The following is a 24,794-nucleotide window of genomic DNA, read 5'->3' on the forward strand; positions in this document are numbered from 1 at the left end:
TGTGGAATGTTGCGAAAATATGTGCCTTGAAACCCTGGCATCGCTCAAGATATCATTTCTCAAACTGCTTGCTTCGCTCGTGGTTCAATATTGGGATCTTTCGTTTGTTCGGATATCAATATATTAGCACGAGCGGTTAACTTTGCCCCCTTGTAAAACAAATAACCATTTTTTAGGGTTCCGTAGTCAACTAGGAACCCTTATAGTTTCGCCATATCTGTCCGTCCGTCCGTCCGTCCGCGGATAATCTCAGTAACCGTTAGCACTAGAAAGCTGAAATTTGGTACCAATATGTATATCAATCACGCCGACAAAGTGGTAAAATAAAAAGTGGAAAAAAATGTTTTGTTAGGGTACCCCCCCTACATGTAAAGTGGGGACTGATTTTTTTAAAGGTAGTTAAGTTTAAAATTATTTCACACTAACAGTGCTCGCCGCGTCGCTGCCGGCCGCTGCCATTCCGGTGTGAGCCGACCCTAAGTCAAAAGCAAAACAGTTGCAAGGTTAAGCCTATTATCTTTTTATAATCAAATAAAAGTGACTGTGGCAGTAGCAAGTGTGTTATCTGAGAGCAAACATGCCCGTATGTTTGAGATACGAAAAGCTTTTGTAAACTGCTGACTGTCGTAGATACGCATGTTACACAACTTATACAATGTAAACAATTAATGGAGATGATTTAATTACTTGCGAGACTACTGGTTGGTATCTAAATTTGTAGAGAAAAATATTCGCCAAGATTTTTCTACGAGTATTTTTTTAAAGACCCTGGCCCGGTACCTTAATTAACACCAGATGGCGCGAAACCTGTAGGTATGCTTTGCCTTTGTATTGTTACGGAAACGTATGAACGTGTCAATGCTGTTTCAGTCAGTCTCAGTACAAGATGTACAGACATTGACTGTACTAGCATGACAAATACGAACGTTTCCGGGAAAATGCAAAAGAAACCCTTTTCGCACTACATCTGTACTAACAAAGTTACTTTGTTAGGATAACCTCAAATATCTCACTTTAAATTCTGGATAACTTCCCTTAGGATTCACTTTCTAGATGGCGCTGCTCAACTATACATATATTAGAAGACTAGCAGTGCTGAAGATATTGCTACTCGACATCTAGTGTCAAGTTGTAGCACTAATAATGATATCGTTATTGCTACTCGACGCTAGATGTCGACTATAAAGTAATAATAGTTTTGGTACGAACACTGATGTGTCGAATGGAGCAATCTATTCTTACTATTCTTAGTTACTTCTCTATTCTAGATAGTATATTGATAATGATGAAACGTGTTATTAGAGAGCGCGCACACGGGCGACTTTTTGCTAAACTTTCTGAAGAAAACACGATTGCCATGATTACAAAACCGTTTATTCTTACATGTGATCTTATAGTTTATAGTCTGGTGATACGAGGGGCGTTCAATATATTGTCGGTATTGATATCTTACAACCTCTTTTACAATGTCTTTTGTTACTGGCCACTAAGGTTCATTCGTTGACATTAAAAAAAAGTATAATTCGAACCGAGATTTTATTTGGTTTTTCTGCAATTGCCAAACAAACACGCACACCATGAGCGAATTACCAATGTTGACGAAATTAGAACATCGATCTGTTATAAAATTCTTGACTAAACAGGGTAAAAATCAAAAAACCATAAAAGAGGAGATGGATTGTGTTTACCGTGAGTCTTCTCCTTCTTTATCTACTATTCAAAAGTGGTCAAGCGAATTCAAACGTGGAAGGGAGAGTATTGAAGATGACCCTAGGCCTGGTCGGCCTGTAGTCGCCACTTCACAAGAAAATATTGAGAAGGTGGAAAAACTTATATTGGAACATGGGCGAATTAAGATAAAATCAATAGCTAAAGTAACCAATCTTTCTATTGGTACCATACATGATATTATCCATGACCATCTTAATATGTCAAAAGTAAGTGCAAGATGGGTTCCGCGAATGCTGACTCGGCTTCAAAAAGATATGCGTGCCGCTTGTTGTTCCGATTTTATTGACCTGTGCGGTGAAAATCCTGATGAGGTCCTGCAAAAGATTGTTACTGGAGATGAAACTTGGGTTCATCATTATGACCCAGAGAGTAAACAAGAGTCCATGCAGTGGCACATTAAGGGTTCAGCTCATCCCAAGAAGTTCAAGGTCATGCCTTCAGCTGGCAAGGTCATGGCCACAATATTTTGGGATTGTGAAGGTGTTTTACTAATCGATTATAAAGAAATAGGTGTCAATATCACAGGACAGTACTACGCCAACCTTCTACGTCAATTAAGGGATGCAATCAAAGAAAAGAGGCGAGGAAAGTTAACCAAAGGTGTTTTGCTTCTGCATGACAACGCCCCTGTCCATACTGCTCATATTGCCAAGGCAGCTATAGCTGAATGTGGGTTTGAAACTATTACCCATCCACCGTACGGTCCGGACTTAGCCCCCAGCGACTTCTTTTTGTTCCCCAATCTCAAAAAGGATCTGCGTGGAAATCGGTTTTCTGATGATGAAGCATTGAAGGCAGCAGTGGAGGAGCATTTTTTCACCAAAGATAAAAAATATTTTTTTGAGGGATTAAAAAAAAAAATTGATCGATCTTTTAAGTGTATTAACATAGGGGGGTAGTATATTGAAAAATAAAAAATATCAGACTTTTCGTACCTGTTTGTTTTCATTCTCATACCGAGAATTTATTGAACGCCCCTCGTATGCGGAGTGAGTGCGGCGTCGAGTTGCTGGCGGCGCTGCGTGAGCCGGGCGGACAGGTGTAGCGCGCGACGGCAGAGCGTAGAATTCTGGACGACGCTCCTCAAGATTTCAAGCTTTTTTACCCACAAGTTTAGTTTGGGAGAATATAGATGGCGTTGTTCCGTGTAGGGATAATCCTGAATCGCGCTATTAAGATTTTTCTTGGGATAATCACGTGAATAGATTTTATGTAGTAATTTAGTTCCTGAAACTTACTAGATGGCGCTGTTCTTTATGGAAAAATCTTGAGTCGCGTTATGAAGATTATTTTTAAGATAAAGTGACCTTTAACCTGTGGGATCCCGATGGCTCAGATATGAGCCGTAAATAATTTTACCAGGTTTCCCGCGTCCTTGAAAATCCTAGTTTCCGTCAACTCCCAGTGGCGCACATATGTGTCCGCGAATTCGTACACCTATGTTTCCCACGCCACAAATTTGAGCCCGAATATCTCATTCTATTTAAAACTTTATTTCTAAAATTATACGACTCAAATTCCATTGGAATAAGTTTCATTCGATTCCTAATAAAGCTCCGGAAAGAATGGTTCCAAACATCCACTCACTCCCATAGAAACAAAACAAGCCATGACCAGTTAAAGTTGGACCTCCGTGCGTAGAGCAACTTCCGCGTTACCGTGTTGACTTAGTGAATATTACTGGGATTTTGCTTAGCAAACAGTAATTAATAGTTGTTTTTTATATATTTATTCTTTATAGATTAATACTAAATACAATAATTTGTTATTATAGTGCGTTTTCTGTGTAAAAACCGCAAATCAAAGTTGGGTCTAAAGTACGTTGTCCGTTACAAAGTGTTTATATTTTCCATCAAAAATATGGTTTTTATTATTTCCATTGTTATTTACTTACCTTATTTTAAGTTCTTAATTATATTATCCATGCAAAATAATAAAAACAGAGCGGATCCAACAATGTTTCATTTGTTACAAAGTGATTACAAAGTAGTGAACAATCGCTCTCTGTTACCGGGATCATGGCCGTTGCGGATCGCGCAATTTTGAAGTAAAAATATAAAGATGTTTTCAAAGGTATTGTTATGTGTTTTTTATACTTGATGTTAGAATATATTATTGGCCGGCGGATTAATAGCATACAAATGCATTTAGATTATAAAACTCTTTTATTTTAGTACATTTAGTCACCTAGGTCTCATTTTCCTTCTTTCTCTGGAATTCATAAGGTATTTAGAATAATTTGGGCGCTATTGAATTATTTTACGCACATCAACTGAAAGTTCAATTCTTCCTCTTTATAATGATATACATTACTCTTAACTATTTATAAACACTTCTGTCTTACAAGCGAAAAACAACACATAAGTCGTACACTCGTAAAGGGTCAAAAAACCTTGGGAAATACGGAATTTCGCAATCGCGCAGTTGCCGGGAAACAAGGGTGCAAATTTTCGCGGCACAGATATGCGCCGGCGGGAGACAACGACTAAACGAGTTTTCGGGTCGCGGGATCCCACAGGTTAATGGATTTAGTTTGATAATTTTTAAAACATGCTAGATGGCGCTGTTCCGTGTATATAAAAGCCTGAATCGCGCTTTTAAGATTTTCTTGAATTAATTACCTCACAGATTTTGTGTAGTCATTAAGTTTCTAAAACCCGCTAGATGGCGCTGTTTAGTGTTGTAAAATTCCTAAATAGCCGCTATTTAGATTTTTCTAATGACCTTAACAGATTTTGTGTAGTAATTAAGTTTCTAAAACACACTTTGTTTACTGTATTAATAATCTTGGACCTCTCACAGTGACCCAATTGTAATAAAACACGATTGACATGATTACAAAACCGTTTATTCTTATATTCTAATACAGTGCTCTTATACAGCCACAGGCTACTACGGTTATAGTCTGGTGAGATGCGGGGTGAGCGCGGCGTCGAGTTGCTGGCGGCGCTGCGTGAGCCGCGCGGACAGGTAGCGCGCGACGGCCTCCCCGGCCCAGGGCTGCGCGTAGAACTCCGAGCGACGCTCCTCTTCAGGGTTGCCGCCGCCGCCGTTCATCGTCTGTGGAAAAATATGAGGCGTTTAAATCGTAGAGAGGATCGAGTATTATAGAGTTACTGTCGAAGTCTATTGTCCTTTGAGTCGTCGGCAACCCGAACCCTCCTTGGAACTTGTACACTCCTTTTTACTGTGTATTTAACACAGCAAAAGGGAATGTACAAGTTACTAATGGGGTGGCAATGCGCATGTGACACTCTTTGAGTTGCAGGAGTCAATAGATTACGGTGGCCGCTTTCCATCAGGCGAGCCGTACACTTGTTTGCCACCGACGTAGTATAAAAAAAAGTAAAATGTGTAATCACAGTGCATAAGACTGCCATCTCTTGACACAGGCTTAGAACTTTTGAACCTCAGTTTTGACAATTTGGCGCGTATTCTTAGCTTGATATGTGTTAAAATGTCAAATATTAACTAATATCAGCGCCATCTAGCTGAGCGTACCCCAAAGGTGTAATGCCATCTAGGCCACCGTACCTTTTTCTGTATGGTACTGAGGTACGTTTTTTTCTTAGACTTTATCTGTCTATACGAAGTTATATATGTCTTTGATCGCAGTCAAAAGCTACCTCTTATAAATATCAGGATTTCTTATAGCTCCAAGAGCTAATTTAGACGGCATGCTAGCTTTGATGCTCCCGCACAAGCTGTTATATATTGTGTGACAGAGATAGCGCGATGGCTTTGACGTCACGCTGTCCCTATCACACAATGTTATATAGCATTAATAACAGCCAGTCTGGGAGCACCATTTCATTTAAGTGTGGCAATTTATCGATCGGTTAAACTTAAAATAAATTTAATGTCATATACCCAAGTGCCCGAGCTGGAATCGAACCAACGCCCTCCGTTTACCGAACGGATGCCTAAACCACTCGGCCATCGGGTCAAGAAGGCAGTCGAAAATTCCAAGTATATGACAATTCCCGAAGAATCGTGGTATTGAATTTGTTCTTGGAGTATCGATCGGTTGATTACAACCGCATGCAAATTCGCGCACCGTCTAAATGACCCTTAATAGATAGGTTGAACAGTGAAATTGATTTTAACTAATATGCAATGTATTGCTACTCCTCAAAAGATGACGCTAGTAGTATTGTATGCAATTTCTTATATTTTCAAAACTAATTAATTATTCTTAATTTTTATTGTATAATGTCCAGCTACTTATGAACGAATTGCTGCGGGTCCTTGCTGAATGATAACAACTCGCGAAGCAGTTTCAACCGGTTCAATTTGTCCAGTGTACTGATCCACTGTGTACCCACCTTAAGATCACGTGATTGCGAGACGAGCCACTTATGAACGAATTGCTGCGGGTCCTTGCTGAATGATAACAACTCGCGAAGCAGTTTCAACCGGTTCACTGTGTCCAGTGTACTGATGTGTACCCACCTTAAGATCACGTGATTGCGAGACGAGCCACCTATGCACGAACTGCTGCGGGTCCTTGCTGAATGATAACAACTCGCGAAGCAGTTTCAACCGGTTCACTGTGTCCAGTGTACTGATCCACTGTGTACCCACCTTAAGATCACGTGATTGCGAGACGAGCCACTTATGCACGAACTGCTGCGGGTCCTTGCTGAATGATAACAACTCGCGAAGCAGTTTCAACCGGTTCACTGTGTCCAGTTGTACTGATTCACTGTGTACCCACCTTAAGATCACGTGATTGCGAGACGAGCCACTTATGCACGAACTGCTGCGCGTCCTTGCTGAATGATAACAACTCGCGAAGCAGTTTCAACCGGTTCACTGTGTCCAGTTGTACTGATCCACTGTGTACCCACCTTAAGATCACGTGATTGCGAGACGAGCCACTTATGCACGAACTGCTGCGCGTCCTTGCTGAATGATAACAACTCGCGAAGCAGTTTCAACCGGCTCACTGTGTCCAGTGTACTGATCCACTGTGTACCCACCTTAAGATCACGTGATTGCGAGACGAGCCACTTATGCACGAACTGCTGCGGATCCTTGCTGAATGAAAGGAAGAACTCGCGATGAGTCTTCAACTGGTTGATTGTGTCCACCTGCGATTTGTAAAAGAAAACTCATAATTGAAAATGTACAAGACGATTACCATTTTTTTTTTAATATTGGGGGACACCTTACACAGATCAACCTAGCCCCAAACTAAGCAAAGCTTGTACTATGGGTGCTAGGCGACGATATACATACTTATATAGATAAATATATACTTATATGACATAGAAAACATCCATGACTCAGGAACAAATATCTGTGCTCATCACACAAATAAATGCCCTTACCGGGATTCGAACCCGGGACCGCGGCTATTTTACAACTAATTTTACGAGCAGAAGCGATTGAATTCACCATCTTAAATAAAATCTTTGTATCTTTTATTAAAATATCACCACTAATCCCTAAAAAAAGAACACACATCATTTGTACAACGGCGAACTTATCCCATTAAGGGATTTCTTCCAGTTAACCTTAGAGCAGTTAAAGGAAAATTGGAGACGGTAGACTTTTCTAAGCTAAACCTATACCTAACCTACGAACTATAGCAATATAGAAGTTATATCATGTAAATAAATACGTTATTCGTTAGTTAGTTTATGACTACCCTTAAACTACAACTACACTAGATAAAGACAAAGAACTGATTGTACGTACAGTCTCGTGTATCTTGGCGTCGAGGCCCTGAATCTCCTGCTGGTTGGCCGTGCTCAGCAGGAAACTGTTCATTTGCGACTTCAGCGTGTCGTCAACCTGTGACAAAAGAGATGTTACAGTAAATAATATGATATAATTTCTTGAAATTAATTTCCAAAGAGTGTATTTTTTTTTATGAATATTTTTGCTTATTAAATTAAATTGTATCTTGTTTTTAATGCATGTTAATTATAAAATGTAATGTTTTGAAAAGAAGTGGCCCGCCGAGTTTCTTGCCGGTCCCATAGTGGATACCCCCCTTCAACTGAGGGGGGACTGAAATCTTCTCGAGGCTGAGGCGTAGGGTTAGAGCAGGCGTAGTTTTATTTGACGTTCATAAGCGCATTGTAATATGCCTACTTGGAAAATAAATATTTCATTTCATTTCATTTCAAAAGAGATAACAAAGTTATACTGGGTGAAATCGGGGTCATGATACAAACTGTGTTATTGTCCCGGATTTGTAAGTTCACATTTTTGACACATTTGTTTTGAAGTATGTTGCGATGTGGCTAATAAGACGTATCGTTTGCCAAATTAACGATTAATTTCGAATTGGTTGAATCGATTGAAGCCCATGCCAATATTGAAGCCCGAGCAAGCGAAAGATTCCAATATTGAACGCCAGCGTAGCGAGTGGTTCAAAAAGTGGAATCTTGAAAGTTTGCGAGGGTTTCAGGCACGAAGGTTAAACAAACTTTGCCGCCGAGTGAAACACAACATTTTTCACCACACCAACACGAACAAAATACTGACTATAAAACATCAAACTAAATCAAATCTATCAATTTGTTCAATATTTATAATTCAAAATCATCATTTATAGGTAATTTCTACCAGCCAGCTCAAGATATCAAGGTAAAATTTGTATGAAATTACTTTGCACTCTTGTGGATAAAATGCAATTTTGCTATCTGTTTTCGAATAGCAAAGTAAGCCTTTATCAGTTGGTGTGGTGAAATAGTACATTACGATACAAGTGTGTAAAAAAGGAAGTTCGAAACGAGTGGCGATAAATTAAAACACGACCGAAGGGAGTGTTTTAAATCGACACGAGTTCCGAATTTCCTTTTCGCACGTGTATCGTACGACGTTTTTCAGTACAGATGAGCCTCCGAAGTTTCGACCTGGCATATAATGAACCACTTCTCGCACTAGTGCGTAAAAAATACCATCTGTACTGAAATAGTACATTTCGATACAAGTGCGAAAAAGAGGAAGTTCGAAACGAGTGGTGATAAATTAAAACACGACCGAAGGGAGTGTTTTAAATCGACACGAGTTACGAATTCCCTTTTCGCACGTGTATCGAACGACGTTTTTCAGTACAGATGGACCTCCGAAGCTTCGACCTGACATATAATGAACCACTTCTCGCACTAGTGCGTAAAAAAAACACCATCTGTACTGAAAAGATATATTCATTATTAGAGAGACTATCGTACAGTATGGCCACTCCCGCTCCCCGCTGAAAGTACCGCTCACCCCCTCTCGGTTCACAGTTACCGCCTGTCAAAAACGCGAACAGTCGACCTGTCATATCTCACTCATACAAGCACGGTACGCGTTCACCTACACGAGCTTAGACTGTGTGCTAGGAACGCGCCTCTTTCATATATTTGATCGCCAGTGTCCGAGGTGTGCCCCTGGTGCACAGAGAACCTCCTATAGAGTACCAATATTGTTAAAATTTGTTCGCGGTACGAGTCACCAGTGCTTGGGGTGCGAGGAGCGGACGGGGAATGTGTTTAGCGCGCTGCGATTGCTCGTTTTAAGGACAGCGGGCAGTCGCGCCAGATGAAAAGGGATAGAAGTATGACTGTCCCTCTACTGACGCGTAAGTGACCAATGTAAGTTGACCTATGCCGGCTCTGAATAAATTATAAATATGACTTATTTGTGGAATGTAATGCCGTCTGTTTTTAAATTTGAGCTTCTTACCTTTCCACACCATTTCACACTACAGGTGGACATCTTTAATAGGCTTGTGCCGTTTCGTTCGTTGATCGGAGCGCTCCGATCTCGTTCAATCGCTCCTACGAACTAGTTCGCTCTTTTAGGTCTTTTGCTTCATTTAGTTCAGCCAGACCAGCGACCACTGCGGTCGGAAAGATCAGAACGAATGGGACCGAATAGTGTCAAAATGATACGAATAATCCACAGATAGTAACATTCCCGGCCCAAAGGTTGTAAGTAACCGAACTTTTGTTGCTCTGCTAATTAGCTCTCGCTCTCGGTCGGCGCAGTCACACACTCGTTCTCGATCCAAACCGCTTGCGCTTGCCGATCCTATACTGAACTAAATGAGCAAAGACCGATTCTCAGAGCACGGAAAGATTCAGTTCATTTCGGTCATTGATGGGATTTTATTCCTAACAGTTCATAGTTCGTGAACGACACAAGCCTAATCTTTAAGGCATCAAAATTCACTTTTTCAATTTTTTTATTGCGAAAAACACGCGCTGCTTTCGGGTCTGTTACTTGGTCGCTACTGATCGGGCACGACGAGCGCCCGCGCTTATCATCCTCCTTGCGTTATCCCGGCATTTGCCACGGCTCATGGGAGCCTGGGGTCCGCTTTGACAACTAATCCCAAGATTTGGCGTAGGCACTAGTTTTTACGAAAGCGACTGCCATCTGACCTTCCAACCCGAAGGGTAACTAGGCCTTATTGGAATTAGTCCGGTTTCCTCACGATGTTTTCCTTCACCGAAAAGCGACTGGCAAATATCAAATGACATTTCGTATATAAGTTCAGAAAAACTCATTGGTACGAGCCGGGTTCGAACCCGCGACCTCCGGATCGAAAGTCGCACGCTCTTACCGCTAGGCCACCAGCGCCCGCGCTTATATCAGTGCAAATACTGTTAAGGCTGGTGACCGCGAGTCGTCTTGTAATGGATGTCTATAGGGGTTGGTCTGTGCCCCTGGTGTTCCTGTGGACGTACAAACCTCAACGTCTATATCGTAGCAGGCGGTCTGCTTGGCGTCGTGAGGCGCTTCGACCCCAATCACGTGGTTGATGACGATGGGGTCCGGCGCGTGCAGTAAGGCGGCCAAACGCCCTGGGACCTGCAATATCATCCAGAATCAGGCTACTTGACCCTTTTTCAAAGTATGTCTTATATTATTAATTACTGTCTAATTAAACGAAAAAAAAAGTACCATATTTTATTACGACTTAAAAACCCACAAAAAAATTATTTAAAGTTTACTTTTACATGATCAGGCAAAAACAACATCAGCCATATTAATCTATAGAACATCTATGACAAAATAAAACCACCTTCAAAAATAAGCGCGTTACAAAACACGGAGAAACTAAAAAGCCAAAAATAATAAACCTTTCAATTCAGATTTCTTATCGTATTGCAATAAGCTAAACATCCAAATTATAAACAAATCAATTATTTTTGTAGTCGGTACCAGACCTGTTCGTCGCCTTGCTATTGCCTGTTTGCCCCACCCAACCATACACAGGCTGGTACCGACTCCAAAAATAATTGATTTGTTTATAATTTGGATGTTTAGCTTATTGCAATACGATAAGAAATCTGAATTGAAAGGTTTATTATTTTTGGCTTTTTAGTTTCTCCGTGTTTTGTAACGCGCTTATTTTTGAAGGCGGTTTTATTTTTTGTTAAAAAGTTTATTTATTTGTTGATTTTTAGTGGTTCCTAGTGATATTATATGTATCAGTCCGAATACATGTACAGTAGTGAAAGAATTATCCTTTAACTCCTAACCATTGAGGAGTTGACCTTCCATCATCAGCTCAGCCACATAAAATTATTACCATCAGACGTAAATACTGGTGTACCTTTGAAAAATAGACTAAAAACATTACATGTGCCTATAACATTTGAAGAGTTCCCTCGATTTCTCCAGGATCCCATCATCAGACCCTGACTTGGTGCCAATGGGACCATCTCGGGGTTATACCGGTTCGATCAAAAAAAAAATTTTGAAAATCGGTCCACGATTCTCGGAGATATCGAATAACATACATACAAAAAAAAAATAAAAAAAAAAAAAAAAAAACATTCAGTCGAATTGAGAACCTCCTCCTTTTTTGAAGTCGGTTAATGACGTCAGTACCTATATTTAGAAAAAATATTTCACATTGTCACACCCGTCAACGACTATGAATTTTAATACAATAGAGGTTGCTTCTATGGAGATCAGATTACTACCTCTAATTTCCATAGTTGATCTGAATTATGTGACGTCACTCCATTGGCCAACACCGTTTTCGGAGTCCATAATTTAAAAAAAACATGTACACACATCTTTAATTAAAAATACGCAGTCATCACGCACTTTTAATCCCCACAAGCTATAAATATTGATTTCTTAAGTCAAATACTGCAGAAAACAATAACTTGATGTGCTAAATTCGATATAGTAGCCTAGAGGCTAGTTTCCTATACATACAAATAAAATATTTTATGCAGCGCACGAAATAAAGCACCACATAATTAGAAGAAAAATATGGACAGTACTGGTGTGTTGAAAACGTATATTTACCTCGTTCTTTTGCAGTTTGTTCTTTGTCAATTTTGTGTAGATTAATTGGTTAATTGTTTTTTAACATAGTAATGGTAAATTTTTTGAATATTGTATAACTAGCTTTATTAATAGTGTGTGAACCTGCCTTAGAAATCTTTATTATTTGTGGTCATGGTTCGTTAATATTTCTTGTATGTGGGTAGCTTTTGCACATTGTAATTTTTCCTCAGTCACCCGTTGACCACGAACGCTGTAAAGAGTTCGAAACGTCGGGATGTATTTTAAATTTATTATACGCGATTTAATCCGTTTCCATAGTTTTATTTCATGTATATTTACCTCGGCAAGTTTCATACGCGCACAGCCGAAGATCTGCTCCAGATACTTGTCACAGACGACCCACTCGCGTTCGTGAGGATCCTGAAATTAAGTATATAAATTAAATAAATATTATACGACTTCTTACACAGATTGACTGAATCCCGCTGTAAACTCAAGAAGTCTTGTGTACTCAGACAAGGATTATAAGAAATATTTATGTGGGCGAATCAACTTTTTCTTGCCTGTTATTGCCATGGTTACGGTCCCCTGAGTCACGCTGGTTTAACGCAGAATTATGCTACTGAAATTATGCAAGCATGCATGTAGTCCATGTTTGTAGGGGGCAAATTAAGGAAAGGGCTTGTTAACACCAGAAAATGCATGTTTGCATAATTCAAGTAGCATAATTTTGCGTAAAACCAACGTGACTCGGGGGACTGTAACCATGTCAATAACAGGAAAGAAAAAGTTGATTCACCCATGTACAGTCAACCAATTCGAACCCTAGGCCGCTGTAGAACTATGTCACAGTGACGTTAGAAATCAGATTATAAGAAATCTCTTACTGCTTGTTATTTAGACATGGTTACATGGTGGTGTAGAGTGGCCTATGGTTCCAATTGGTTGACTGGACATTACAGATGGGTCACGCGACCATCTAACTTGAACTACAAAAACTGATAGTGTAAAACTAATTTGAAAAAAAAAAAAACAATGAATCGCTTCGATAATAGGTAGGAAGTGCCACACCTCGGACACTGGCGATCAAATATATGAAAGAGGCGCATTCCTAGCACACAGTCTAAGCTCGTGTAGGTGAACGCGTACTATGCTTGTATGAGTGAAATATGACAGGCCGACTGTTCGCGTTTTTGACAGGCGGTAACTGTGAGGTAACCGAGAGGGGGTGGGCGGCACTTTCCGCGGGGAGCGGGAGTGGCCATACTGTACGATAGTACTCTTTATTAGACAGGAGTGAGTATATGTGTTGCATGTACCTGCCTGTGTGGTGACGGGTTAAGAATTTCACCACCCCCTTTCTTCCCGTGGGTGTCGTAGAAGGCGACTAGGGGATATGGGTTAAAATGTGGTGTAGGCGAGAGGCTGGCAACCTGTCACTGCAATGCCACAGTTTCGTTTTCTTTTAACCCCTTATTTGCCAAGAGTGGCCCTGAAGCTTTAGTAGTTTCATGTGCTCTGCCTACCCCTTTATGGGATACTGGCGTGATTGTATGTATACAGAATACAGAATTTATTGATAAAATAAAAGTACATTTTACAATTGTATGTATGTATGTACCTGCAAACGATGTGTCTTGACATACTGCCACAGCGCGTTGACAATGACGGGTCTAGTTTGAGTGTGTACGCCGAGCAGACGCGCTAAGCGTCCGTCTAACTTGAACTGTAGAGGCTGGTAGTCTAGTAGGAGCAAGATGGTGCAGCGTACGTTCTTGTAGCCGGGGCGTTTCACCTGCAACATTGTATGGAATTTGGTGAGATATAGTAGAGAGAGTCTAAGAGTAAAACGAACTACGGCAAAATGAAGAAAATATGTTTGATATTTCAAGAGATACATTTCGTAAATAAAGTTTGGTGACCGGTCTGGCTCAGTCAGTAGTGACCCTGCCTGCTACGCCGCGGTCCCGGGTTCGAATCCCGGTAAGGGCATTTATTTGTGTGATGAGCACAGATATTTGTTCCTGAGTCATGGATGTTTTCTATGTATATAAGTATGTATTTATCTATTTAAGTATGTATATCGTCGCTTAGCACCCATAGTACAAGCTTTGCTTAGTTTGGGGCTAAGTTGATCTGTGTAAGGTGTCCCCAATATTTAAAAAAAAAAAATTAAAAAGTAGTGTACCTGGAACCCGTCAGTTTCTTGTGTGGTGAGAGTGCGGTGCCACTCCACCAGGTGGTTGTCGGGGCCATATAGCTCCTTGTCCAGTTCTATCACCAGCGACTTGAAGAATGATGAGAACTTGCGTTTAACCTGCAAAATAGAAGTTACCTGTACCAAAAACCGCTTCGTAAAGACCGATAAAGTCTAAGAAAAAAACGTACCCCAAAAACCATACAGAAAAAGGTATGGTGAGCTAGATAGCGATACACCTTTGGGATACGCTCGGATAGATGGCGCTTATATTAATATTTGACATTTTAAAACATATCAAACTAAGAATATGGGCCAAATTGGCAAAACTGAGGTTCAAAAGTTTTAAGCCGGTGTCGAGAGATGGCAGTCTATGCACTGTGATTACACATTTTACTTTGACAGTCATTCTCTATAATACTCGATCCTCTTTGGCTGTATAGTAAGGCGGTGGAATTGAAAAAAGTCGTCTAGTTTTAAAGTTGATGTGACTGGAGAGTATACTGCTGACAAGTGGTATCGTTGTGATCGGTAGACTTTACTGAGTACGAAATAATGACTTGTCACATTCTCAGACTGTGGGGGGGTTAACTATGACGTCACAAAGATCGCGGTCCCGGGTTTCAATTTTTTGCCAATTTGTCTAGAACCCCTTATCCAATTTTGAAAAATGAGGTGTCGATTGAAAGCGTATAACATGCTGATTAAGATTTGTAATAAGTGAAAAGTATAGTTTTGTTAGTTATTTTTTAATTAACAATAATGCAAAAAATACTTTTTTTTTACTCTCTTTTTTATTTTTGTGACTCAAAAAGGCAATGAAAACGGCCACATAGCTAAAAAATATGTTATATAAATCATTTAGCTACATTATTAAGCTATCTGTTGCTTTTGAAATTTCTACGATCGGATAATAAATAAGCAAACTACAAGCACATACCTGTAGGCGGGGAGTACCGCTTGACACGCGTTCCCATACATTCGGCGTCTACCAAATTACACCTCGCGCAAAATTCGTTTCAAGCAGATATACCTCTAATCTTATTCATCGTAACCTATCAATATTTGTATCATTTGAAAGTACAATTAAAGTCCTTTAAGAAACAATATCAACCATTTTCTTAAAATCAATAATCGCCAGTCTACGGTGGTTACAAAGAAAAAAGCGGGGATTCAATTTGACTGGTTCCCTAGGTTTGATACCCTAGACGAGTTTAAAGGGGAGGTAAAGGTGACAAATATGGGTCGTTCTCTGGCCTGAAAGCTACACAGAGGGCCAGGGGAAGAAAAACTAGGGTTTAAGTTATTTTTTTTTTTATTTGTTGATTTTATTGTGTTTAATTTTTTTGTAATTTTATCAAGAATACACGCTGGTTTCTTTTTGTGAAAATGCCCTTTTTTATGAGAAAATCGATGAATTTCATGGCATTTTCCGATAGAGACTAAAATTAACTTTCAAATAAGGCCACATAGTCATACTTTTACTTATATAATATTAAGGGAAATAGCCCCGGCGGAGTAGTGCAAGCGGGACAGCAGTGTAGCAATCCATAAACCTGACTTCACTGGTTCCTCAGTGCCACACATAGTGTTACGAGGTGCCCTGCGCGCCCTGCTCTCTAATATGTGGGTCAATACTGCTTCAACGCAAACGATTGAGATGTGTGATTTTTTTGACACTGAGTGTATTTGCAGGAGCTGCATGTACTTAACAAGTGTACCCCAACAACTATTTCATGTTTATAACGCATTATTAATAATAAATATGCTCTTAATGTTATCTTGATCTTGACTTCTGTCGAATAATTATGTTCTGAGAAAAGTGGCTAAAAGTAATGATTATAATTACTAAAACATTAAAGGTAACTTCATTTTAGTGATTTAATGTGTATAACGACCGAAGTCTAATCGTTTTGATTTTAAGATTACTTTTTAATACCTACTGGGTCAAAAAACCGCACCTCTAAGTCGTTTGTGTTCAAACGGTATTACTTGGTATTACCCTTAATATTATATAAGTAAAAGTATGTATATGTGGCCTTATTTGAAAGTTAATTTTAGTCTCTATCGAAAAATGCCATGAAATTCATCACATTTCTCATAAAAAAGTGAATTTTCAGCAAAAGAAACCAACGTGTATCCTTGATAAAATTACAAAAAAATTTAAACACAATAAAATCAACAAATAAAAGAAAAAATAACTTAAAACTAAACTTAAACCCTAGTTTTTCTCCCCTGACCCTCTGTGTAGCTTTTAGGCCAGAGAACAACCCATATGTCACCTTTACCTCCCCTTTTAAACTCGTCTAGGGTATCAAACCTTAGGAAACCAGCCAAATTCCATACCCACTTTTTTCCTTTGTAACCACCGCAGACTGGCGATTATTGATTTTAAGAAAATGATTGACATTGTTTCTTAAAGTACTTTAATTGTACTTTCAAATGATACCAATATTGATAGGTTACAATGAATAAGATTAGAGGTATATCTGCTTGAAACGAATTTTGCGCGAGGTGTAATTTGGTAGACGCCGAATGTATGGGAACGCGCGTCAAGCGGTACTCCCCGCCTACAGGTATGTGCTTGTAATTTGCTTATTTATTATCCGATCGTAGAAATTTCAAAAGCAACAGATAGCTTAATAATGTAGCTAAATGATTTATATAACATATTTTTTAGCTAAGTGGCCGTTTTCATTGCCTTTTTGAGTCACAAAAATAAAAAAAGAGAGTAAAAAAAAAGTATTTTTTGCATTATTTTTAATAAAAAAATAACTAACAAAACTATACTTTTCACTTATAACAAATCTTAATTAGCATGTTATACGCTTTCAATCGACACCTCATTTTTCAAAATTGGATAAGGGGTTCTAGACAAATTGGCAAAAAATTGAAACCCGGGACCGCGATCTTTGTGACGTCATAGTTAACCCCCCCACAGTCTGAGAATGTGACAAGTCATTATTTCGTACTCAGTAAAGTCTACCGATCACAACGATACCACTTGTCAGCAGTATACTCTCCAGTCACATCAACTTTTTCCGAGACCCTCTCGCCGCTCTACTAGTAGGTAGCATAGAGGAATTAGTAAGGGAAGAGTTGTATACATCAGTAAGTGCAAGTTATTTGACATCTAGCGTCATCCAAGCAACTAGCGTACATTATCAGTACTGCTACTTGTCAATAGATGTCGCGACGAACAAAAAGTCTAATGCTCAATATTTTTTAGCTAATATTACAATAGTATTAATCAGTACTCTGTTTTCAATTCCTTTTGCTTGTAATATAAGTTGTGTACATTTTTGGCAGGCGCGACACTGTTGACACCAGGGGCCCGTTTCTCAAAACTGTACCTAAGTTACAAGTTACCAGCGGAAGTCTCTTTCCGACTTGTCATATTAGATATTGACAACCGCTTGTAAATTGTAACTTGTACGAGAAATGGGCCCCTAGTCTTTATGGCTGTAGTAAATTCACTATTAGCGGGATCCACACTGGACGCAAGCCTCGCGAGGCACATCGCGAAGAAAACGTCCGTGCTCATGCGCGCAACTTTGCCTCGCCCGAACAAATTTGCTCGACAAGATGGCGGCCTTCGGTCAGCTGTTCAAAATAGTTCTGCACGAGAGCACATATTTATTGCCGATAGAAAGGCGTGGAAGGATCTTGTGGAGGCCCTATGCACCTATGGGGTGCCCTAGGACAATTAACAAGAACAATTCAGAATCACGAGCCTTTCCATCTAGGACATACAACAAGAGACCAAAAATGGTCCCAAAATCCATACTAATATTATAAATGGGAAAGTGTGTGTGTCTGTTTGTTTGTCCGTCTTTCACGGCAAAACGGAGCGTCGAATTGACGTGATTTTTTAAGTGGAGATAGTTGAAGGGATGGAAAGTGACATAGGCTACATTTTGTCTCTTTCTAACGTGAGCGAAGCCGCGGGCAAAAGCTAGTGTTCTATAATTTTGCATATTTCCCACTTTGTAACTACTGTAGTGTTTGAAAAAAAATTTTTTTTGGGACGCTCTTTTTTCCCTAGTAGGATAGAAAGGGCTCGTGATTCTGAGCAGGAAAAGCATTAAATTTACCTATTTAAGAAAAAAAGTTTTTGAATCTTTTTTCGCGAAAATGCTCATAAGCATTGTATTTACCTGCGGCACCTTGCCAGGGTCTCCCTTAGCGTCGTCAAGCAGACGCCCCTCCACACGCAACTCCCAAGATGCCACAGCATTGTCGCCCTGACCTGTAAAAAAAAACTGTAGCATCAGACAACAAAGTTCATACAGATTCCGCAAATTCACACGAAGCGCTTTGCTTCTTCTTTTCTTATGTGCACTGCCAAGGAGTGGAATTCCTTGCCGGCAGCTATATTTCCGAGTTCATATAACCCAGCAACCTTCAAATCAAGAGTGAACCTGAACAGGCATCTTCTGGGCGAGCTCACTCCATCGTAGGCCACGTCTTTGCCTTTGGCTAGTCTGTGGCCAAGAGTAACCCCATTTATAATTTAAAAAATCAGACTTCCATACTAATATTACAAATTAGAGATGGGCCGAATATTCGGTAAATATTCGGTATTCGCGCATATTCGGTAAGTTTTTAATTGTTCGTATTCGGCCGAATTATTCGGTTGCATTGCCGAATATTTACCGAATAAGTAAATAATTAATGAAGATGTTATGTATTCCATTGGATAATAAGCTCCTATTTTAGTAGTTTTTTAAGGAACTGCTAAAAAAGAGAACCTTGTGCGCCAAATCATGGTCAAACGTCTACCTATTCATACTAAAAAAAAAACTAATTCTAATTCTATATATAAATACGATTGTTTTCTTTTAAAGTTAAAAAACCGTAGTTTAAGAGTTGAGAAGAATTCAGAGTTGTTTTAACTAAATTTTAGTTATCCACTAAATCATAAAAACATAGTTGTAGTAACATATGTAACTATTATCAATCATTTAATAGTTTAAATTAATCCCCTTAAAAATATGGCGTAACCGAATATTCGGCCGAATGTTCGGTTCGGTAAGAGCTGAACCGAATGTTCGGCCGAATATTCGTATTCGGCAAAGTCCATATTCGGCCCATCTCTATTACAAATGGGAAAGTGTGTGTCTGTCCGTTTTTCACGGCAAAACCAAGCCTCGAATTAACGTGATTTTTTAAGTGGGAAGTGATAGAGAGAGACATAGGCTACCTTTTGTCTCTTTCTAACACCCTACTTCTCTAAAATGAGAAGCACGGTTTTGTATGGAGCATTCCGTCGGGCAAAAGCCTGGTAAGGATCATAAAACCTAAATCTCTCGGGCCCTTGACTATATTGATCAAAAGGGACAAAATAATGGCTTGACAATCATTGTTTATACATACATACAGTCACGCCTGTATCCCATAAAGGGGTAGGCAGAGCACATGAAACTACTAAAGCTCCAGTGCCACTCTTGGCAAATAAGGGGTTGAAAGAAAACGAAACTGTGGCATTGCAGTGACAGGTTGCCAGCCTCTCGCCTACGCCACAATTTAACCCATATCCCATAGTCGCCTTCTACGACACCCACGGGAAGAAAGGGGGTGGTGAAATTCTTAACCCGTCACCACACAGTCATTGTTTATATATTCTTATTTTTATAATTTCCACATTACCTAATAAATACCTAAAAAAATTGTTAAAAAAACGCGATGATAGCGCGAGCAAGTTATAGTTCATCGTTGAGCGATACATCGCCTCTCTCTCTCTCTCTCTCTCTCTCTCTCTCTCTCTCTCTCTCTCTCTCTCTCTCTCTCTCTCTCTCTCTCTCTCTCTCTCTCTCTCTCTCTCTCTTATTTACACGGGAGCACTATCTTTTGTTTATTTCTATCGCACATCGCTTACTCGTTTTTGGAGCACTGCCTAAAGTATGTTCAAAATGAAGTACCTGGATAGAAAGTGTTGGATATGAAGATCCTCAGCTTGCGTTTCTGTTTCATGGGCCGCTTGAGCGCCTCCTGAATGTCCAGCCGCTTTCTCAGTATGGTGGCGTCCAGTTTCCGCTCGAAGGCCAGCAGGTCCATGTAGGCTTGCGACTCGGGGACCAGGTCCCGGACCTTCTGCGGGAGGATCTTGTCCGCTAGACGCTTCTTGCGCTTACCGCCGCCGGCTGCGTACTCACTGGAAAAATAATACTATGCTCATGTACAAAGTTTACTTACTTATGCAATAACAATATGGGGAAATGTTGTAGATATCAATCGATTGGACAAAAATGCTCAATTAGAATAATATGGGGGGTAGGATTGGCGCACATCTGCGAGGGGCTCATCTTAGGGACCGTCCACACTCAAGAGACGCATGTCTACCGACGCGGAACGGACGTCAGCGCCACGCCGCCTGAATGTAATTTAAAAAACGTCTCCTCAGTCCTCAGTACATTTTGTATAAGAAAGACGTAAGACCCGCCCCCAGGCGGCGCGGCGCGCGCCAAGCGACGTCCCTTGCGCGTCCTTCCTATACAAAATGTACTGAGGAGACGTTTTTTAAATTACATTCAGGCGGCGAGGCGCTGACATCCATTCCGCGCCTCAGGACACGAGTCTCTTGTCACAATTATAATACAAACACAGACAGACTTAGTTTTACTAGGTGAAGGGCTAGCAATGGCATAGCACATGATTGTCGCGAGAGTATGTGACTATGCGAGATAGATCAGTTTCAGGGGCATGCCACGAGAATGTCGCTTACGACACGCAATGCTTCTAATACTTCTGAAGACGCTGAGAAAGTGAAGTCGTGTCTGACAACCTTTCATGACTCGGTTAACCAATTGGCAGTATTCTCTCGAGCTTTACGGATTTGATGGATATAGCTGGCAGACAAGGCAAAAGCATATCGTAAGTTTCTGATCGTATTAATGACATAAGGACAGGTAGAGTATCTCACGGCGACATACTCTCGCGACATCATTATCATCCTCCTGGCGTTATCCCGGCATTTGCCACGGCTCATGGGAGCCCGGGGTCCTCGTTAAGGTACTAGTTTTACGAAAGCGACTGTGTCATCTGACCTTCCAACCTGAAGGGTAACTAGGCATTATTAGGATTAGTCCGGTTTCCTCACGATGTTTTCCTTTACCGAAAAGCGACTGGCAAATATCAAATGACATTTCGCACATAAGTTCCGAAAAACTCATCGGTGCGAGCCGGAGTTCGAACCCGCGACCTCCGGATCGAAAGTCGCACGCTCATACCGCTAGGCCACCAGCGCTTACTCTCGCGACAATCATGTGCTAACACTGCTGATTACTGACTTGTTGTACATGTTGGGCGGCTTGTGCTGCGGCGGCAGCGGGCTGCGGTTGTCGGGCGGGCGCTTGCCGCCGGGCGCGGGCGGGCCGGGCGCGGGGCGCAGCGGGGCGGCGCCGGGAGGAGCGCCGGCGTGCGGCGCGCCGGCGTGCGGCGGCGGGTGCGGCGCGCCGCCGTACGGCGCCGGCCGCGGCGCGCCGCCGCCGGACACGGGCGGTGGAGTAAAACCGCTGCGTTGCTACAATTTAGGTAAAGTAAGCGATTAAGTGCTAGGCTCACGGACGAAAGATGGACCTCTAGAGTAACAGACTGGAGAGGACCAGTAGGAAAAAGAAAAAGAAGACACCCACTGGCACGATGGAGAGATGACGTCATCAAAATAGCCGGGGTCGACTGGACCTGGGTGGCTCGAGACCGCAATAAATGGATGCAACTGGAAAAGGCCTTTACCTCATAAAGGGTTCTGGTGTGACATTATTTTAATACTTAAGATATATATTTTTCCAATTTCTGTAATATTTCACTGTCTAACTAGAAATAAAAGGCTTTTTTATTTTTATTTATAAGCAATTAAGTGTAAAACATCAATATTTATTAGGGATGTACCGACTAGTCGCCGACTAGTCGGGAAAGCCGACTATCCGGCCACATTTGTAGTCGGCGATTAGTCGGCGACTAGTCGGCAAAATAAGGGCCGATTAGTCGGCACTTTATAACTGATAGAAAAACAGTACAAACACAAATGAACAACTGATATTGTTGTATTATAAACCTATTTGTTATGCCTTTATTAGTCAAAATAACAACTGTGATCATCTCAGAAATAAATGTCCTACCTAGCACTATCGGTTTCATAGGCAGAATTCCTACCCATTAAGCCAAACCGTTTGTTATCAATGGAAATTTTATATCTATATTCTCATTGAGATTTGAACCTGTAAAAAATAATGAAGAGCGTTAACAAAGGACCAATCTCATTCAAAAATTCTGGTGAATTAGTCGAAAATTATGTTCTGGCCGACTAGCCGACTAGTCGGCTGACTAATCGGCCACCCAAGCGCCGACTAGTCGGTAGTCGGCCTAGTCGGCCAAATCAATAGTCGGTACATCCCTAATATTTATATATTTACATTAGGTTTTTAGTTTTAAAGCATCTCAGAAAACTAGACTAGTTATTTATCTTACACACAGTTTTAAATTAATTAAAATCAAATTCTAGGATCATCATAGTCCCGAGCCATCACAGCTGTGTCCAGCAAGGATGGAAACAAGAACTAAGAACTTTTAACTTCAATTACCTTTAAATGAAATCATCTTCTGTATTCTTTTGAAATCAATAATATATACATACATAGAATCACACCTGTTTTTCAGAGGGGTAGGCAGAGATCACGGATTTCCATTTACTATGATCCTGACAAACCACTTTTGCTTCACACACTTTCATAACATTTCTCATACATGCTCAATGGTTTTGAGTACTTTTGACCTGGCCTTTTTGCAGTATTTCCCCGATTTGGTCAAGAAAAGTTCGCCTAGGTCTTCCAATCGTTTTTCATATACTTTCTTCATTAATCTCTTCTCATTCATCCTCTCTACATGCCCAAACCACCTTAACATGCATCTCAATCTTTGTCACCACTTCTACATCCACTCCACACTTAATAATATGTATTTAAAAAGCAATGGCCATTATCATCAAGTGCTTACAATCCAAGTGACCCACAAACATCCTGACAGTGACTAAGATCATATATTTATTCAGTGACTAAAAAAGATCATATATTTTGGTCATATATTTATAAACAACCTAGCATACTCAGCAGTACGTTATATTCTTGTCCAGTAAAAATAACAGTATAAACTAGAAATGGTACTTGAATAGGGGCTTACCGGAAAATTGGGTCCAGGATAGGGTCGAGGCGGCATGGCGTTAGGCGGCGGCTGCGCCCCCGTGTACCGCGGCTGCGGCGGCAGCGCCGCGCCGGCCGGCCCGCCCGGTCCCGGACCGGGACCCGGCCCGGGCACGCCAGGCCCGCTCGGGCCCACAGGAGGCCCACCCGGAGGAAATCTTTGAGCCATTATACACGTACGCGATCACACGAACTTCACTACTCCATTACACTTTTATTACTACGCTTTTCTTATGTCCCTATAAGTTTAAGGTAACAGAATTATCGCAAAACACTGGATTGTAAGTACTTCTTATTCCTAAAACACTTAACGATACGGATTTTTGTTATATTTTAATCGAGCAATTTGACGTTTTGCCTTTCGATTTTGTGGTTTTGATTAGGCTTGTGTCGTTCACGAACTATGAACTGTTAGGAATAAAATCCCATCAATGACCGAAATGAACTGAATCTTTCCAGGCTCTGAGATTCGGTCTTTGCTCATTTAGTTCAGTATAGGATCGGCGAGCGCGAGCAGTTTGGATCGAGAACGAGTGTGTGACTGCGCCGACCGAGAGCGAGAGGTAATTAACAGAGCAACAAAAAACGTCAAGTTTTCATATTAAACTTCGGTTACTTACAACCTTTGGGCCCGGAATGTTACCATCTGTGGACTATTCGTATCATTTTGACACTATTTGGTCCCATTCGTTCTGATCTTTCCGACCGCAGTGGTCGCTGGTCTGGCTGAACTAAATGAGCAAAAGACCTAAAAGAGCGAACTAGTTCGTGGGAGCGATTGAACGAGATCGGAGCGCTCCGATCAACGAACGAAACGGCCCAAGCCTAGTTTTGATTTTGACTTTAGAGCGACGCTATGGAAGATAATGTTGCCAACGTACTGTCGCATTGTGCATTTTAAATCATGCAGGCATTCAATTAAAATCGATGTTGACTTAATAAAGACTCATAGTACATGATACGTAACGTCTTTGCAAAAATATTCATGATATAAATCTGTCTCCATTATTATGTCTGGCGGAAACAAACCATAATTATTTATGTTTTTGTAATAATCTCAATTGTGAGGAAGCCAAACTCGTGGTCACATAAAAAAAGCAGTATCAGTGTCAGGTGTCAGTCTGACATTCAAATTTTGCTATTGTTCTTGTTTGTTTATTTTGGACTTCCGGTTGGGACGCCATCTTAGCGGTTTCGTGTCGTGAATAATTTATTTTTCTTTTACTCATTAATGTTGTTTAAAGTGTAATATTGATAGCTTATTATGCAGTAAACTAATGGTGTAGTGAGAAGCTGATGAAGAATTGTTCTCGAAACGCGTTTAGCCTCTTTTTTGTCGTAAACGGCCGGTAGTCCACGTGCTCTTGTAAAATCTAGCTATCAATTTACAAGTGCTAAGTCACCGTACAATGTCGTAC

General features: G+C 40.6%; 1 protein-coding gene and 1 non-coding gene across 2 annotated transcripts; both read right to left on the reverse strand.

Moving 5' to 3' along the window:
- Positions 1–4,557: 4,557 nt before the first annotated feature.
- Positions 4,558–23,748, reverse strand: LOC125228024 (brahma-associated protein of 60 kDa). The gene is made up of 11 exons (XM_048132462.1): positions 23,357–23,748; positions 21,469–21,701; positions 20,101–20,333; positions 18,337–18,428; positions 14,171–14,299; positions 13,604–13,777; positions 12,322–12,402; positions 10,426–10,545; positions 7,435–7,530; positions 6,714–6,824; positions 4,558–4,791 (listed from the first exon to the last, which is right to left on the reverse strand). Exons 1-11 carry the CDS (start codon positions 23,543–23,545, stop codon positions 4,630–4,632), a joined length of 1,620 nt encoding a protein of 539 aa, XP_047988419.1. The 5' UTR covers positions 23,546–23,748; the 3' UTR covers positions 4,558–4,629.
- On the reverse strand, positions 5,605–5,677 carry Trnat-ggu. Its single transcript has one exon. It is a non-coding gene; the product is annotated as a tRNA-Thr (tRNA).
- Positions 23,749–24,794: the final 1,046 nt, after the last annotated feature.

This window comes from Leguminivora glycinivorella, chromosome 7 (assembly GCF_023078275.1).
Source record: "Leguminivora glycinivorella isolate SPB_JAAS2020 chromosome 7, LegGlyc_1.1, whole genome shotgun sequence".
NCBI classification, from domain to species: domain Eukaryota; kingdom Metazoa; phylum Arthropoda; class Insecta; order Lepidoptera; family Tortricidae; genus Leguminivora; species Leguminivora glycinivorella.

Bases quoted from the DNA above. Each gene is read 5' to 3' on its own strand.
- LOC125228024 (XM_048132462.1), bottom strand. From the start codon at position 23,545: ATGGCTCAAAGATTTCCTCCGGGTGGGCCTCCTGTGGGCCCGAGCGGG. The intron at 10,546-12,321 runs GTAAATATACAT...ATGATATTGCAG, and splicing joins CGCGTATGAAACTTGCCGAG to GTCCCAGGGCGTTTGGCCGC. The intron at 7,531-10,425 runs GTTTGTACGTCC...CTTTTGTCACAG, and splicing joins GCTACGATATAGACGTTGAG to GTTGACGACACGCTGAAGTC.